Below are 13,341 nucleotides of genomic sequence, written 5' to 3' on the forward strand. Positions count from 1 at the left end.
CTCATATTTAACTCAGTTATGAAAGTACCTATGTCCAATTACAATCACATTGAGGAATATTTGGATGAATAATCAGACATGCACTTCAAGAGGGGGTCACAGAATCAGCCCATGATAAAGGGCTACTGTACTTCCTCACTCTAACTCACCCTTTTGTTTAACTCAGTAAGTAGCCACAACTTCTATATTTGACTATTTCTTTTGCAATTCTAGAGACTGGACCATGACTACATGCATAGACAAGTGTCCTATCATTGAGCTACGTGACTAGCCATTTCATTTACTTATGAAATGTCTGTTTGCTCTGCCTAGAAGAAAAGCAGTTAATATTTAAGGGAGACACTGAGGTCATGCAGAAACCTATGTAAAAATTTAGCCATTGTAGAAAAAAATTGGCCAGCAGGAGTCTGCACCCAGAGCCTGCCGTTGTACCACACCCAATTCTACGGTGGATATAAAGGCTGCTGTGCTTTCCAAAACCCAACCTTGTGTTGTTATCAGCCCAGACTACCACATCCAACCTTTAACATTTAATTCAAACCTCTAATTACGTGGTCTCTCAAATACAGGATTCAGATTTGGTGGTGAGGACTTTGGAGAGGGGATGTTGCTGTGTAGCACAGGGTGTTCTGAGATTAGTTTTATCGTCTAGGCTCTCCTTGAATTCATAATCTCACTGAAATGTCAATGGTGCCTCATTCCCTGTGCTGACTCCGGTGGACACTGTCCTAGGAAGGATCTTGGGGTCACCCAACATCAGCAGGAAGAAGCTGAGACACTAGCACTGTCTAATCTGAGGGTGGGTGTGTGGTTGTGGGAATCCATACAGAATCCCACAGAACTCAGGTGAAGATTGTAGTAACAGAATAGCTGGGGAGCAGAGGGCAGAGGGCAAAGGAGCAGACAGGTAGAAGGGCAGAGAGGCAGAGGGCAGAGGGCAGAGCAACAGGGGGCTTGGCAACACTGTGAGCCACAGACTGAATAGCTCCCAGACTCTGGCAACCCTCCTCTACTTGTCCCTGATCATCTGCTTCAATTACTTCATATGATAGAAATCATAACCTTGGGAATTCCCTCCAACTTTTCACTTTATGGAGACATCTGAGCTATGTTTTGATAACACACACACACACACACACACACACACACACACACACTTTTGAGAGGGATTGTGATTTAGCTCGAATTAAAAAATCACAGGGATGACTATTCAGATTTTGATCTGCCATCAGCTTTGGGGGCAGGAGTTAGAGGACAATATGACAGTTTCCATGGAAACTGTATTATCGGCCTTGATGGAAAGAAAGGTTTCTAGAGTAGAGACCATCTGATCCTTGGGACAGGATTTGCAAAAGGGATGGCCACATGGCTACCACCCTAGGATCAAATCAGAGGGACTCGTAAGAATCCTCCAGGAATGTGCCTTAATTTAATACAGCAGCAGCAACAGCTGTGCTGCTCAGCTGTGTAGAGAAATCCCCATCTGAGATAATTCTAGCAACGGAACATGTTCGCTCGACACTGTGCAGAGAAGGTTCCTGCAGGTTGACTGGCCTGTAAAACATGTCTTCTCAAGGCAACCAGTGACTTGAAGGTTCTGTGTCTCCTACCAGTGGACTACCTAAATATGCAGTGGCTGAGGAGGTTCCTGACTCCACTGGGCATCTGCAAATTCTTGCACAGATTCTCCCTACACCGTCCACAGCTGCACAGACGGTTGATTTCAGGAGACGGAGCTCAAAGATGGAATGACTATGATTCACCTGAGGAGTTTAACTTTGCAAGTCATGTCCTGGACTACTGGGCTCAAATGGAAGGGGTAAGAGTATTGTGATGGAGCTAAAGGAACTGAAATGACCTAGTGACTTCCCTTGCTCTAACTACATAAAGAAACACAGGGCAATGCATAGATTCTCTAGAGACACAGAAGGACCTGCAGCTTCTTCAAGGCATCTGTGTAGTGGGAAGGAATCACCGGAGGGCTTGATGCCTAGTCTGCCTATGTTCTCACTTCTCTGCTGCTGTTGCTGTTGCTGCTGCCGTTGTTGTTGTTGTTGTTGTCGTTAGTGTTGTTTTCTTTTATTTTCTTTCTGTGAAATGGGTTAATTTATTTTTAAAACCCACTTGTACAGTGGGTAAAAGTATCTGCTCCATATTTATTTTTCCATAACAATGAGCTAGTGAAATGTTCTAATCAGTAGGTTCATGGAAGCCTGAGTCCTCACCCTCAGTTAGTGGGAGAGTCTAACTAAAATTCAGTTCAGCATACAGACTGTAAGCCATACCACGAGAAGGAAAAGACTTTTCAGAATGTGCACAAGAGCATCTACCACATTTATATAAATCAAGTAACCCATGATCCTATGACGGTGGCAAGTTAGGGTTCATGGGGTCCTCCATGCCAGCTACATTCTTGAGAGTGGCTTCAGAAAGATTTTTCCAGAGAAGTAGTCTCTGTGGCCTGCAGAGGGTTCATGTGTCTCTGTAGAGAATCCACCTTGGTCTGTCTTTTCCCAAGACATAGATGGATGATGGAAAAGTAGTAGTGGCATTGGGCACTTCGGTAGACAGATGTGAGGTTGTGAGCCACTCAGCCCTAGCTGAACCCACCCAGAACTAGTCTCTGTATGGAGGCAATTCACCTGGGGGGAGCTGTAATTCAATTGGGGAGGAGTTGTAAATGTTAAGTTCCCTATAAACATGCACTCACATGCTACTGTTAAAGGCCAATACTGCATCCTCTACACCTTTCTATCCACCATCTTCTTGTCTCAGAACTTTCATAATAATGCAAAAGCAACAACAAAACCAACCAACCAACAAACAAACAACAAAAACCACAGCCCTGTCGTGGAGAAAATGCTTCTGTCCCTTGTCAGCCATTTTGCATTTGATTTTCTTCTTTTCCCATTTTCTCATTTTCCAGATGAGTAAACTGGGGATCTGATAGTGAAGGCGGCCTGCTTAAATCTCCTAAAATCTTCTTAAATCTCCTTAAATCTATCTAAGACCCGAGAGAAAAGGTTTGGATCCAGGTAGACTGATTCCACAGTTCAGCATTTAGCCTAGTCTCACATCTGAGAGGCCAAAGCACCTCTGCCTCAGAGAGAAATGGGCTTTCTTCATTGCCCTGACCATACATGGACATTGGAAGCATGATCTATGTTGGAAAAGGAGAACATGGTGATAGAGACAGTGGTGTTAGCCTGCTCCATGTTTTCTCCATTAATGTCTCATTAGTCAGCTCACACACCAGCTTATGGGATTGACAACCGAGTAAGTCATCCTGTAGGAAAGTCCAGGATGGCTGGATTTCATAACATCATAATCGGCCATTGCCATTTCATCTGTATCTCCAACCCCCCGTCTCATTTACAAGCTCTCCTATCCTGTTAATATTCAAACAGCTTGGATCTGTCTGTGTCAACATTTCTAATTGCTTCACTCAAGATCACAAATTCAGACCCATTCACCAAGATCACAAATTCAGACCCATTCACCATTACCCCAGGAGGCCTTTGGAGCCTCACAGGTAATAGCCTATTAGTAGACACTCATGGGGTGAGTTAGCACTCCTTGTCAGCACTCCTGTGAAGCCTCTGCTTTCTGCAGCATCTCTTGTGAGTCACTAGCAAGCACCGCTCAGAGACTGATCTGTGATCCAATCAAGAGCACTGCCCAAAACCGACAGTGCGTCTATGCATGCATTTCGTTAGTGAGCTATAGTTAGGGTTACCATTGCGATACATAGTTAGTTAGATAGTTATGATTACAGTTATACTTACAGTTGTTAGGGTCAGACTTGGAGTCCAGAAGCAGCCACATCCCCATCAGTTTGCTTTTTATTCTATATCTTGCACACTGCACTCATTTGTCCATTCATAGAATTAAAACTTGATCGATACCCAGCATGGGGACAGGACAGTAAATGAGATACCCAAAGCTCCATTTTCCCTGCCATTTTCTGTTCCTTTCTTCAAGCCGTTACTTTATGTTAATTGAGTGTTCCGTGACAACACTCATGTCCTTTTCCCCATTTCTTTCATGTGTATTCTATAGATATTTTCCTTGTGCTTACCATGAAAGCTGCATATAATATTTTATAGCAAGAACAGTCTATTTTTAACTTTGACCAGCTTGGCCTCAACCACACTGGAGACCCTCTGTGTCCACAGCTCTGCCCATTCGACCCCAACCTTATATTCCTGATATCTCAAATTCTAGTCCTTTTGTGCACACTTTCACGTGGCTTTATCATTGTCTTTTAAATATAACTAAAGAATAAAAGTAGAGGTCAGTGAGATGACTCACCAGGTAAAGGTGCCTGTTGCTGCCAAACCTAACAACCAGAGTCAAGTTCTCGGGATCCACATGGTAGAAGAGCATCCAGTCCCGAAAGCTGTTCTCTGAAATTCATGTGCATGCTGTAGCATGCACAACTATAATCACCCAAGCGGGCTCACCAAGCGCACACACACACACACACACACACACACACACACACACACGCACGCGCAAGCACACACACACACACACACACACACACACAAATAATTATATGGCATTATTTTAAATAAGAGGTGAAGTCACAAGCCAAAACTATAACGATAATGGTATCATAGTCTTACAAGTGTCTCCATGTTAATAAGAAAACAATCTGTTTTCCTGTTTGTTAATGTTCAGTTCCTTCCATTTCAAAGAATATCTTGTAAAGCAGGCCTGGAGTTGATGGACCCCTCCTGTTTGGACTGTCTGAGAATATCTCAATTACTCCCTCACATTTGAAAAAAATGTTAATTAGTTGTTGTTGGGACTCCCTCCTCCCCCTCCCCCTCTGCACTTCAAATATATGATCTCATGTCCTCTCCCCTTGTAAACATCTGCTGAGAACTTGATGACAGTCTCCTTGAGCGTCCCTTAGTATTGGACACCATGAGATCAGTCCTGTGCCTCCAGCTTTCATTCATTAATTACAACTCCCACAGGCCTCTTTGGGCTTCCCCTGGAGTTGTTGGACTGTTTGTATTAGATTATATAGGTCTTTCCTTAAACTCATCAGTTTGGGGCCATTGTTTCTTCAGATAAGCTGAACGGCTGTGTCTTCTCCTGAGACTCCCAGACGGTGTACTTGGGTGTGGAAACCCTGGGTGGTTCTTCATTCTTGCTCTTCATGAGCAACACTTTCAAATGACCTACACTCCCCTTCACCCTATTGTTCATTATGCCTGTCGGAGCTCCTGGTAGGCCCCTCTACTGCATGCTTACTCAATTCCTCTACTCTGGGTCCTAGATTTTAACATAGCTCTCTTTTAGAAGGTTACCCCTCTATTGATAATGCCATTGAATTCATTTGGAGTGTTTCTGATCTCCTTTCAATTTTTGTGTTTTTCTTTAGCTGTTTGAACAAATTTAACACAGATATTAAAAACAAAAACAAAAAAGCCATTGTCTAATAGACAAAGTCCATACACTTTGTGTGTCTGTTTGGGAGATCTATTTTGTCCCTTTGAATAAATGGTATCTTTCTTGTCTTTGTTTATTTGTTTGTTTTTGTATGGCTGTGGTAATTGACTGAATGTTGGACATGTGGGGGACGAAGCCCCCCTTTTTCATTCATGAAGGAAGACAGTTGCTAATGTGGCTAGGTGATGGCTTGACGTCATTTGAAGCCTTTCTGACATTTGCCTTCCCTGGTACTATCTGTGTCCTCTCTACTGTGCCAGTTTTTGCATTTACATGGCAACTGTTACTAACCCCAGTTCCCTTTCAGAAATTCACTTGTGCTTCTTCATGTGACCTTGGCAGTTCTCTTATGTTCCTTGCTGTATCTTCTCTTGGCCATAGGTGCCCATCAATCTTTAACACCACAGATCTACTACCCACACAGAGATCGACAACCTGAGAGTCAAACTGTGATGGTATTCCCTTGTGACCTTCAAACCATGCAAGAGAGGAATCAGTTCATCCAGTGTCTCCTGAATAGGCCAGGACCCTGAAAACAAATTCCAGCCTTTTCCGTGAGCTTGGAATGGCTTCCCCTTGATTGGGCTGCTTGCAGGCATAAGAACAAGGGCAGAAAGAATGATACAAACTGCCCTCCATTCTGAGTGTTGCTAAAATGTCGTAAGGCCTTCACTGATTTCTAGGGTTCTCACCAATCTACTTTGGCCAATCTGTTATTGTTTGGTATTTCTGAGAGGAAACAAGGACCAGTAGGTTCCTTCTATTCTGTGTTCATATGCTAACCACTAGTTATACCTTAATTTTAAAATGTTACCTAAACATTTAGCCATGACTTTAGCCTCTTTCCTTTTGTAATGATACCATTTTATTGAGCAACTACTTTGTGCCAGACACTGTTAATATGGTTTATTTATTTATTTGAAGTTTACTGCTGTTTGTTCCCATTTGATAAATGGAAAAACTGAGGTAAAGAGAAAAAAATCACTGTCTAAATGAACCTAGGACAGACAAAAGGAGAAGCAGAATTGTTTGCCTTCAGTGGAATGCTTGAAGAGTATTTGTCACATGTGCCTTAGGGGTAATCCCTAATTCGTTCCCTATTTCTCTGGAGTTTGTCAGTGTATTAAAATGGGACCTCACTGTACTGAACTGACCCTGGAATGTGACTATGGAAGTGACTTGTCCTCTCCTTTGAAAGCAGAAATGATCCTTGGTCTCTAATCTTAACTAGGAGGGCAAGAGAGGACCAGGTCCAGCCTTATGGTGGGTGAATGACCAAGGAGATGAAATAAAGTGGAGTTTCAGGGAGCTGAGGGACCTCAGCCGCCGTGCTGCCAACGTCTTTGAGCAGACTTGTGGCCTGCAGCATGGAGATCGCCTGGCCTTGATTCTGCCTCGAGTGCCGGAGTGGTGGCTGGTGACAGTGGGCTGCATTCGAACAGGTCAGTGATTCATACACAGGACCCATCGAACCTCAGTGCTGGGACGGTAGGTGTTCTGGATGCAGCCTAGCATATACAGATGAAGCTCTGGAACTCCGGTATTGGCTTCTATGCTGGAACCACAGAGGAAGCCTCTCTCCCTCCCTCTGAGGGTAGGCAGCTCTGTTGGAGACAGAACATTGTCTCTTTTTCATATCTTCCTTATTCTTCAAGTCTGTCTTTCTCCCACTTGCATGTGTTCACACACCTACTTTCTCTGCCCCTAACACTCTGGAATTAATATGCTCTCAGCATAATGTCATGCACCCCTCCTGTCCTCTCTGAGAATCCGTTGTGGATATTGTGAAGCCTACAAGTACCAGGCAACTACCTGTGAGTACAGGAACATAAAACTCTGCCAAAACCCAAGATGTTCCCTTCACAAACTCATGGGGGAGTTGTGACGCGGCTAGCTTCAGTGCATTATAGTTGCCCATACACTAATGACAAACTTTCTCCAATTATCCAAACAATATCCTTTAGAGACAGTTTCTCTTTAATACAGAGAAGAGATGTGGGGGGGGGATGGCCTGAGTTTTATGGACATAAGGTGGTAGGGAGATTCAGAACAGGGTATCTAGTAAGGATGTGATTTTAGAGCAGATTCTCCAACTGAGAATTGTGCACTATATGTAGTATTCAGATCTGCTCCATTTCCTTTAATGCTTCAGACTTTTCTGCATGGCAATGACATTTTTGAAGCATCTGAGACAGTTTTGCAGAATATAGCTCAATCTTTGGATTTATGATTCTTCCTTTGTAGTTCTTCTCCACTGAGCTGCGTTTGACTGCAGTCCTACAAAGCAAGGCTATGCCTTCCTCAGTGCGCATGACAGAGTGTGTGGAGTGTGCTTCTCCCTGCACTAGGATATTTCATCACTTAAGTCAGGCAGTATCCACCTGCTTTCCTGAATGATGCTGTGACCCTCTTTTTCTCAGTAGACTTTTATATGATTAGTCTCTCCATGAATAGCTCTTAACTGCATCGAGTGCTACTATAGTGGCCTTAAAGGTAGGTCTTCCATTTGTATCATAACATTAACATGTTTTTAATTAAAAATCACATGTAGAGATTTCCCTTCCTTTTACAGTTACATATCCACATTTATGTACAATTCAGAGTTCGCATGGGGCTTTGCATTTCAGGCTTTCATTACTGTGACCAATAGTTGAGGAATCATCAGTCTAAAGGCAAAAATGGTTGCCATGTCTCATGATTTCAGCCCATGGCTGCCTGACTCCATTGCTGCCTAAGGCAGAGCATCATGGGTACATTTGGTAGAACAAAGTATTGTGGCCAACTCATGGAAAGAGGAAACAAAACACAAGAATCAGGAAGAGATGAGGAACATGATAAACTTTAATGACTCACTTCAACAAAGAGCCCCCCCACAGCAGTTCATCCAATTATGAGTTCCTCTATAGGTTAGTCTGTTCATTAGCTCACAGGCCTTGTCATCTGAGCACCTTTCAACACCTATCATCTACCAGCTGGGGATCCAGCCTTTAACTTATGAGCCTTTTAGGGGGTGTTTCATATGCAGACTGTGGCAGAACTCATGGATTCTGTTCTTGCAATCACCTCATCTTGGCATACATATTCTGTAACATGTCTTTTTTCTCTCTTGCCCTCCATTCCTGATTCCTTCCCTTCCTTTCTTTTTCCTTCCCTTTAATAGAGTACAATATGGAACCAAGAACTAATAGCACAGGCAAAGAGAACATAGAGAAGAAAAACTAGGCTTCTATAACCAAGAAATGGATAATGGGAAGCCCAGGGCTATACAGCTGAGTTCTCTGAGGTGTGCAGAATTAAAGAAGGCTACAATCAAACCCTTTCAGTTCCTTCCATCTTTTCTCTAACTCCTCCATTGGGGTCACCTTGTTCAGTCCAATGGTTAGCTGCAGGCATCCTCATATGTATCAGTAGGGTTCTGGCAGAGCCAGCAAGCACTTCTTGGCATCAGTAATAGTGACGGTTTGGTGGCTGCATAAGGGATGGATCCCCAGGCTGGGCAGTCTCTGGATGACCTTTTCTTCAGTCCCTGCTCCACTCTTTGTCCCTGTATTTCTTTCCATAAGTATTTTGTTCCCCCTTCTAAGAAGGAATGGAGCATCCACATTTTGGTCTTCCTTCTTCTTGAGCTTCATATGATCTGTGATTTTTTTTCTTAGGTATTCCAAGCTTTTGGGCTAATATCCATTTACCAGTGAGTGTATATCATGTGTGTGTTCTTCTGTGACTAAGTTACCTCACTCAGGAGGATATTTTCTAGTTTCCTCCATTTGCCTAAGGATAGGGAGAACAATGATATCAACCAACCAGACCCCACCAGAGCTCCCAGGGACTAAACCACCAACCAATGAGTACACATGGAGGGACCCATGACTCCAGCTACATATGGAGCAGAGGATGGCATTGTCCAGCATCAATAGGAAGAAAAGCCCTTGGTCCTGCAAAAACTAGTTCCCCCAATATAGGGGAATGCCAGGGCATTGAGTGGTTGAGTGGGAGTGGGAGCACCCTCATAGAAGTAGGGGGAGGGGGGAAGAACTACAGGAGACGGGGGAAAGGGATAACATTTGAAATGTAAATACATAAAATATCTAAGAAAAATAAAATTTAATAAAATGAAGACTGTAAGCAAAGAAAGGTGGTCCAATAATGGGTTCCCCACGTGCAAAGAGTCCTAGTCAGAACTAGCACGCACACACACACACACACACACACACACACACACACACACACACACATATGCATACACACAGCCATTTTGAAAGAGATAAATAAAGAGAAAGAAAGGCAGATAAAGAGTGGGAGGTGCCCTCAATGTTAGGATAGGGAGTACGGTGTCTTCCTAGAGACAGAGGGCACTGGTGTTTCTGCAGAGAAGAGATGCGGAGGGAAATGGGCTGTGCATTATGGACTTGAAGTAGAAGGGAATTCAGGACAGGGCATCTAGTAAGAATGTGATTTTAGTGGAGCAGCCGTGCTTTAACCCACTGGTGGTAGTTATGCTGGTATTGATAAAGATAACATAGAGGAACATACAGAGGACAATGTGGCTAAACCTGAGGTAAAAGAAACAGAGGATATTCTAGATGACTTCAAGAGGCTAATGGGGAAGAAGAGGAAATGGAGCAGCGAGTACTGAGATGAAACCAGTCACCCTGAATGTCAGCAACGCTATCTGCATAGCTCCTACTACATAATCTGGTCTAATGTGTGCAACCTCAGGCCCATCTAGCCCCTGTTTGGACTCATCTAGTGTAGAAAGAAATAAGGAAGAGCCCACAATTCTTATGTTTGTAGCAATCAGTTGGAGATATTAAGATTCCAATTATGAATGTGCTATTATGAGGATAAGATTTGGCACAGGATACAAGACTCTCTTCCCCCCCATGGTGTAGATGATTGGTAGGCCATACTTGGCACAGCATTGTGGGAATTTTCAGCAGATGAGCCAGGACTAAGCACATGGATGTGAAAGCAAGCCATCCTTTCTCACCCCCAGGAGTCATCTTCATTCCTGGGACTGCCCAAATGAAAGCCAAGGATATTCTCTACCGAATACAAATGTCTCAAGCCAAAGCCATTGTGACCACAGACAGCCTTGTTCCAGAGGTGGAATCTGTGGCTTCTGAGTGTCCTGGTCTGAAAACCAAGATAGTGGTGTCTGATCACAACCATGAAGGGTGGCTTAACTTCCGGACACTGCTTAGGTGAGTCTCCAGTCTGATAAGTGTGGTTTCTGAATATAGAATAGGGGAGGAACCGTCTACTTCCAAGTACCGGGAAACAAGTAGCTAGTAGAAGAGGATTTTACACTGGATGCTAGAAACTCTCTTCCTAGCCATGGCATCCATTTGCTGTATAACCCTGGGCTTCTTGCTCCTTGATTTCCTTGGCCCTTGGTCCCTTGTCTGAAAAGCTAAGAAGCTGAACTTCCATGTTTTTGTCATTAAAGTCCATTTATCCTAGAGGCTGAGCGAAGGAGTGTTGTTAAAAACAAGTGTTTTGCATACTCCATGTAGACAAAGAACCTTTTTACATATAAGATGCATATATGAAGAAGTTTTATGAAAATGAGTTTTCGAGGTGAAATGGGAAGCTTCAAAGCAACTTGAACGGTGTGGTAATGTACAACTTTAATCCGAGCACTCGGGAAGCAGGGACACGTGGATCTCCGCGAGTTCACAGTAGGACTAGTCTACAAAACAAGTTCCAGGACAGCCAGAGCTACACCTTGAGACCATTTCTAAAAAAATCAAACAAGAATAAGAATAAGAAACTAAATTTCTAATTTCACTGGGATAGCAGAATAGCAACCCTGGGGGTCACTATCTCCTATCTCCTGAGTACCTTTGGGGACACATTACCAGCAAGCCTAGAATAGGACTGAAGATTCTCTCCCTCACCCCTGTAGGAAAAACTTCTGTTAATGTTCAGACTCAGACATATCCAACAATAATCACAGCATAGGCAGGAACAGTGCAAGGATTGTCTCCTAGAAGCAATGTTTCCATTTCTGAAGCCATTTGTTTCAATAGTAAAGCCAAGTAGCCTTTCATAAAGTCAGAGACTTTACTGAAAGCAGTTTAAGATCAAGAAAATGTTTGGGAAATCAGTCAGATTACCCAGTTGGTGTGATGCCATGACTTGCTTAGGAAGGCCAGCAATACTGGTGTTCCTCAATGATAAGCAGCTGGCACAAGCTTATTTTCAGGGGAAAAAACAATTAGAAAAGGCTCAGGGCACCCTTTGGGAAGATGCTCCTGAGAACAAGCAGATCAGAAGGATGAAGCTTCCCCTGTCCTACCCAGAGCTGATGGGAGCGTCCAATAAGTTCCCATTTCCAACTCACTTTAAGTGGTGCCACGGTAGAGACAGTACTAGCTAAGTGTTATGTAATGCCTTTGTCCATATATATTTTCAAATTTTTCTATTAAAGACACACCAGGCCCTTTGTCCAAATCATCCCAGACAGTGGGAAATGTCTACTGCTCGTCCTCCAGCCATGCAGATCTCCAGGTTCCCTACTTGATACTTCATGGACGTTGTTGCATCAGCAGAAGATGGGAAAGCAATAGTGTGGTTTTTACTTCCTTTGCCATGAATCTCTCTGCAGATCAGCATCCCCAGACCATACCTGTGTTAAGTCAAAGATGAAGGACCCCATGGTCATCTTCTTCACCAGCGGGACCACAGGTTACCCCAAGATGGCAAAGCACAACCAAGGACTTGCTTTCCGGTCTTCTGTGCCTTCATGGTAGGGAAAGAACACTTATTTAAAGGCTGGGCCCCAGCTCGGAGGCAAGGGGTGTGTACTCACGTGCATTTTGAGGTGATGGCACTCTGAATCGAAGTGTCTCCATCTCCTTTCCTGCTTCTGTTCTCTGCTTTAGCCTATGGGGGTCTGAGAGATGAAAGTCAGAGACCTGAAATGCTACCTGACATGGACTCAGGGTGACACCAAGATTCCTCTGGTTCTGCTGGGCACTCTCATAGGAAGGCATTTTACAAGCCACCAAAGTGATAAGTCACTGTGTCTCTGAGAGTGGATGAAAGACAAAATGTTCTCTAAGTGTCACCTGCACTGAGAACCCTCCTCCCTCTCTTTTATGGGAAAAAATATACTTGGCATTTCTCACTAATGAGTCTACATCATCAGGTCTGACCTGAAAAAAATATATATGGAGGTGGCTGGGCAGTGGTGGCAAATGCCTTTCATCTCTGTAATTGAGAGACAGATGCAGGTAGCTCTTCGTAAGTTTGAGGCCAGCCTGGTCTACAGAATGACATCCAGGACAACCAAGGCTACACAAAAAAACTCTGTTTCAACACACATACACACACACACACACACACACAGAGAGAGAGAGAGAGAGAGAGAGAGAGAGAGAGAGAGAGAGAGAAGGAAGAGGAGGCAGGGAGAGAGGGAGAGGGAGAAGGAGAGAAGTGAGGTGAGGTGTGGGGCTAAAACTAAGTCTTGGTGAATCATTTCAATAATGTTAAGCCCATCACCTCCACTCCTTACCCTCTTCCTCTCCAACTGGTAATATTGAGAACAGACTGAGCATCATTCTCTCGCTTATTAACCAACATAGGAGCAAGAGAAGGCAGATAAGCAAGAACCTCCTCCTTTTCATCTTCTGCCAATTACCCTTTGACTAATTGCCTCCTCATTGCAAACAATGGAAAGTCCAAACCCTTTAACCCCAAGTGCAAATAGGAGACTTATTGGCTCATGACCTAGAACAGTCCAAGGTTAGGCTTCAATCACTTCTGGTTATGTTAGTTTTTTGCCACGCCATATCACCACTGTTTCTGCTGTATGGATGCTTCCAGAATCAGCAAGTCTTATATCAGTGACTGATCCAGACACAGCAAGACAGC

General features: G+C 43.7%; 1 protein-coding gene and 1 long non-coding RNA gene across 8 annotated transcripts in view; one reads left to right on the plus strand and one right to left on the minus strand.

The window, feature by feature from the left end:
• Window positions 1-13,341, plus strand: part of Acsm1 (acyl-CoA synthetase medium-chain family member 1) — a 54,952-nt gene that overhangs the window by 22,466 nt on the left and 19,145 nt on the right. For all 7 annotated transcript variants that reach the window (XM_087571534.1, XM_087571515.1, XM_087571519.1 and 4 more), the window contains 4 exon segments: window positions 1,614-1,819; window positions 6,695-6,905; window positions 10,460-10,667; window positions 12,074-12,214. In XM_087571534.1, coding sequence (XP_087427660.1) covers window positions 1,628-1,819; window positions 6,695-6,905; window positions 10,460-10,667; window positions 12,074-12,214 — 752 coding nt within the window. In that variant the 5' untranslated portion in view covers window positions 1,614-1,627.
• Window positions 8,287-13,086, minus strand: LOC102551259 (uncharacterized). Its single transcript, XR_015652432.1, has 4 exons — window positions 12,983-13,086; window positions 12,278-12,361; window positions 12,095-12,207; window positions 8,287-11,203 (listed from the first exon to the last, which is right to left on the minus strand). It is a non-coding gene; the product is annotated as an uncharacterized LOC102551259 (long non-coding RNA).

This window comes from Rattus norvegicus, chromosome 1, assembly GCF_021556685.1.
Source record: "Rattus norvegicus strain SHRSP/BbbUtx chromosome 1, alternate assembly SHRSP_T2T, whole genome shotgun sequence".
NCBI classification, from domain to species: domain Eukaryota; kingdom Metazoa; phylum Chordata; class Mammalia; order Rodentia; family Muridae; genus Rattus; species Rattus norvegicus.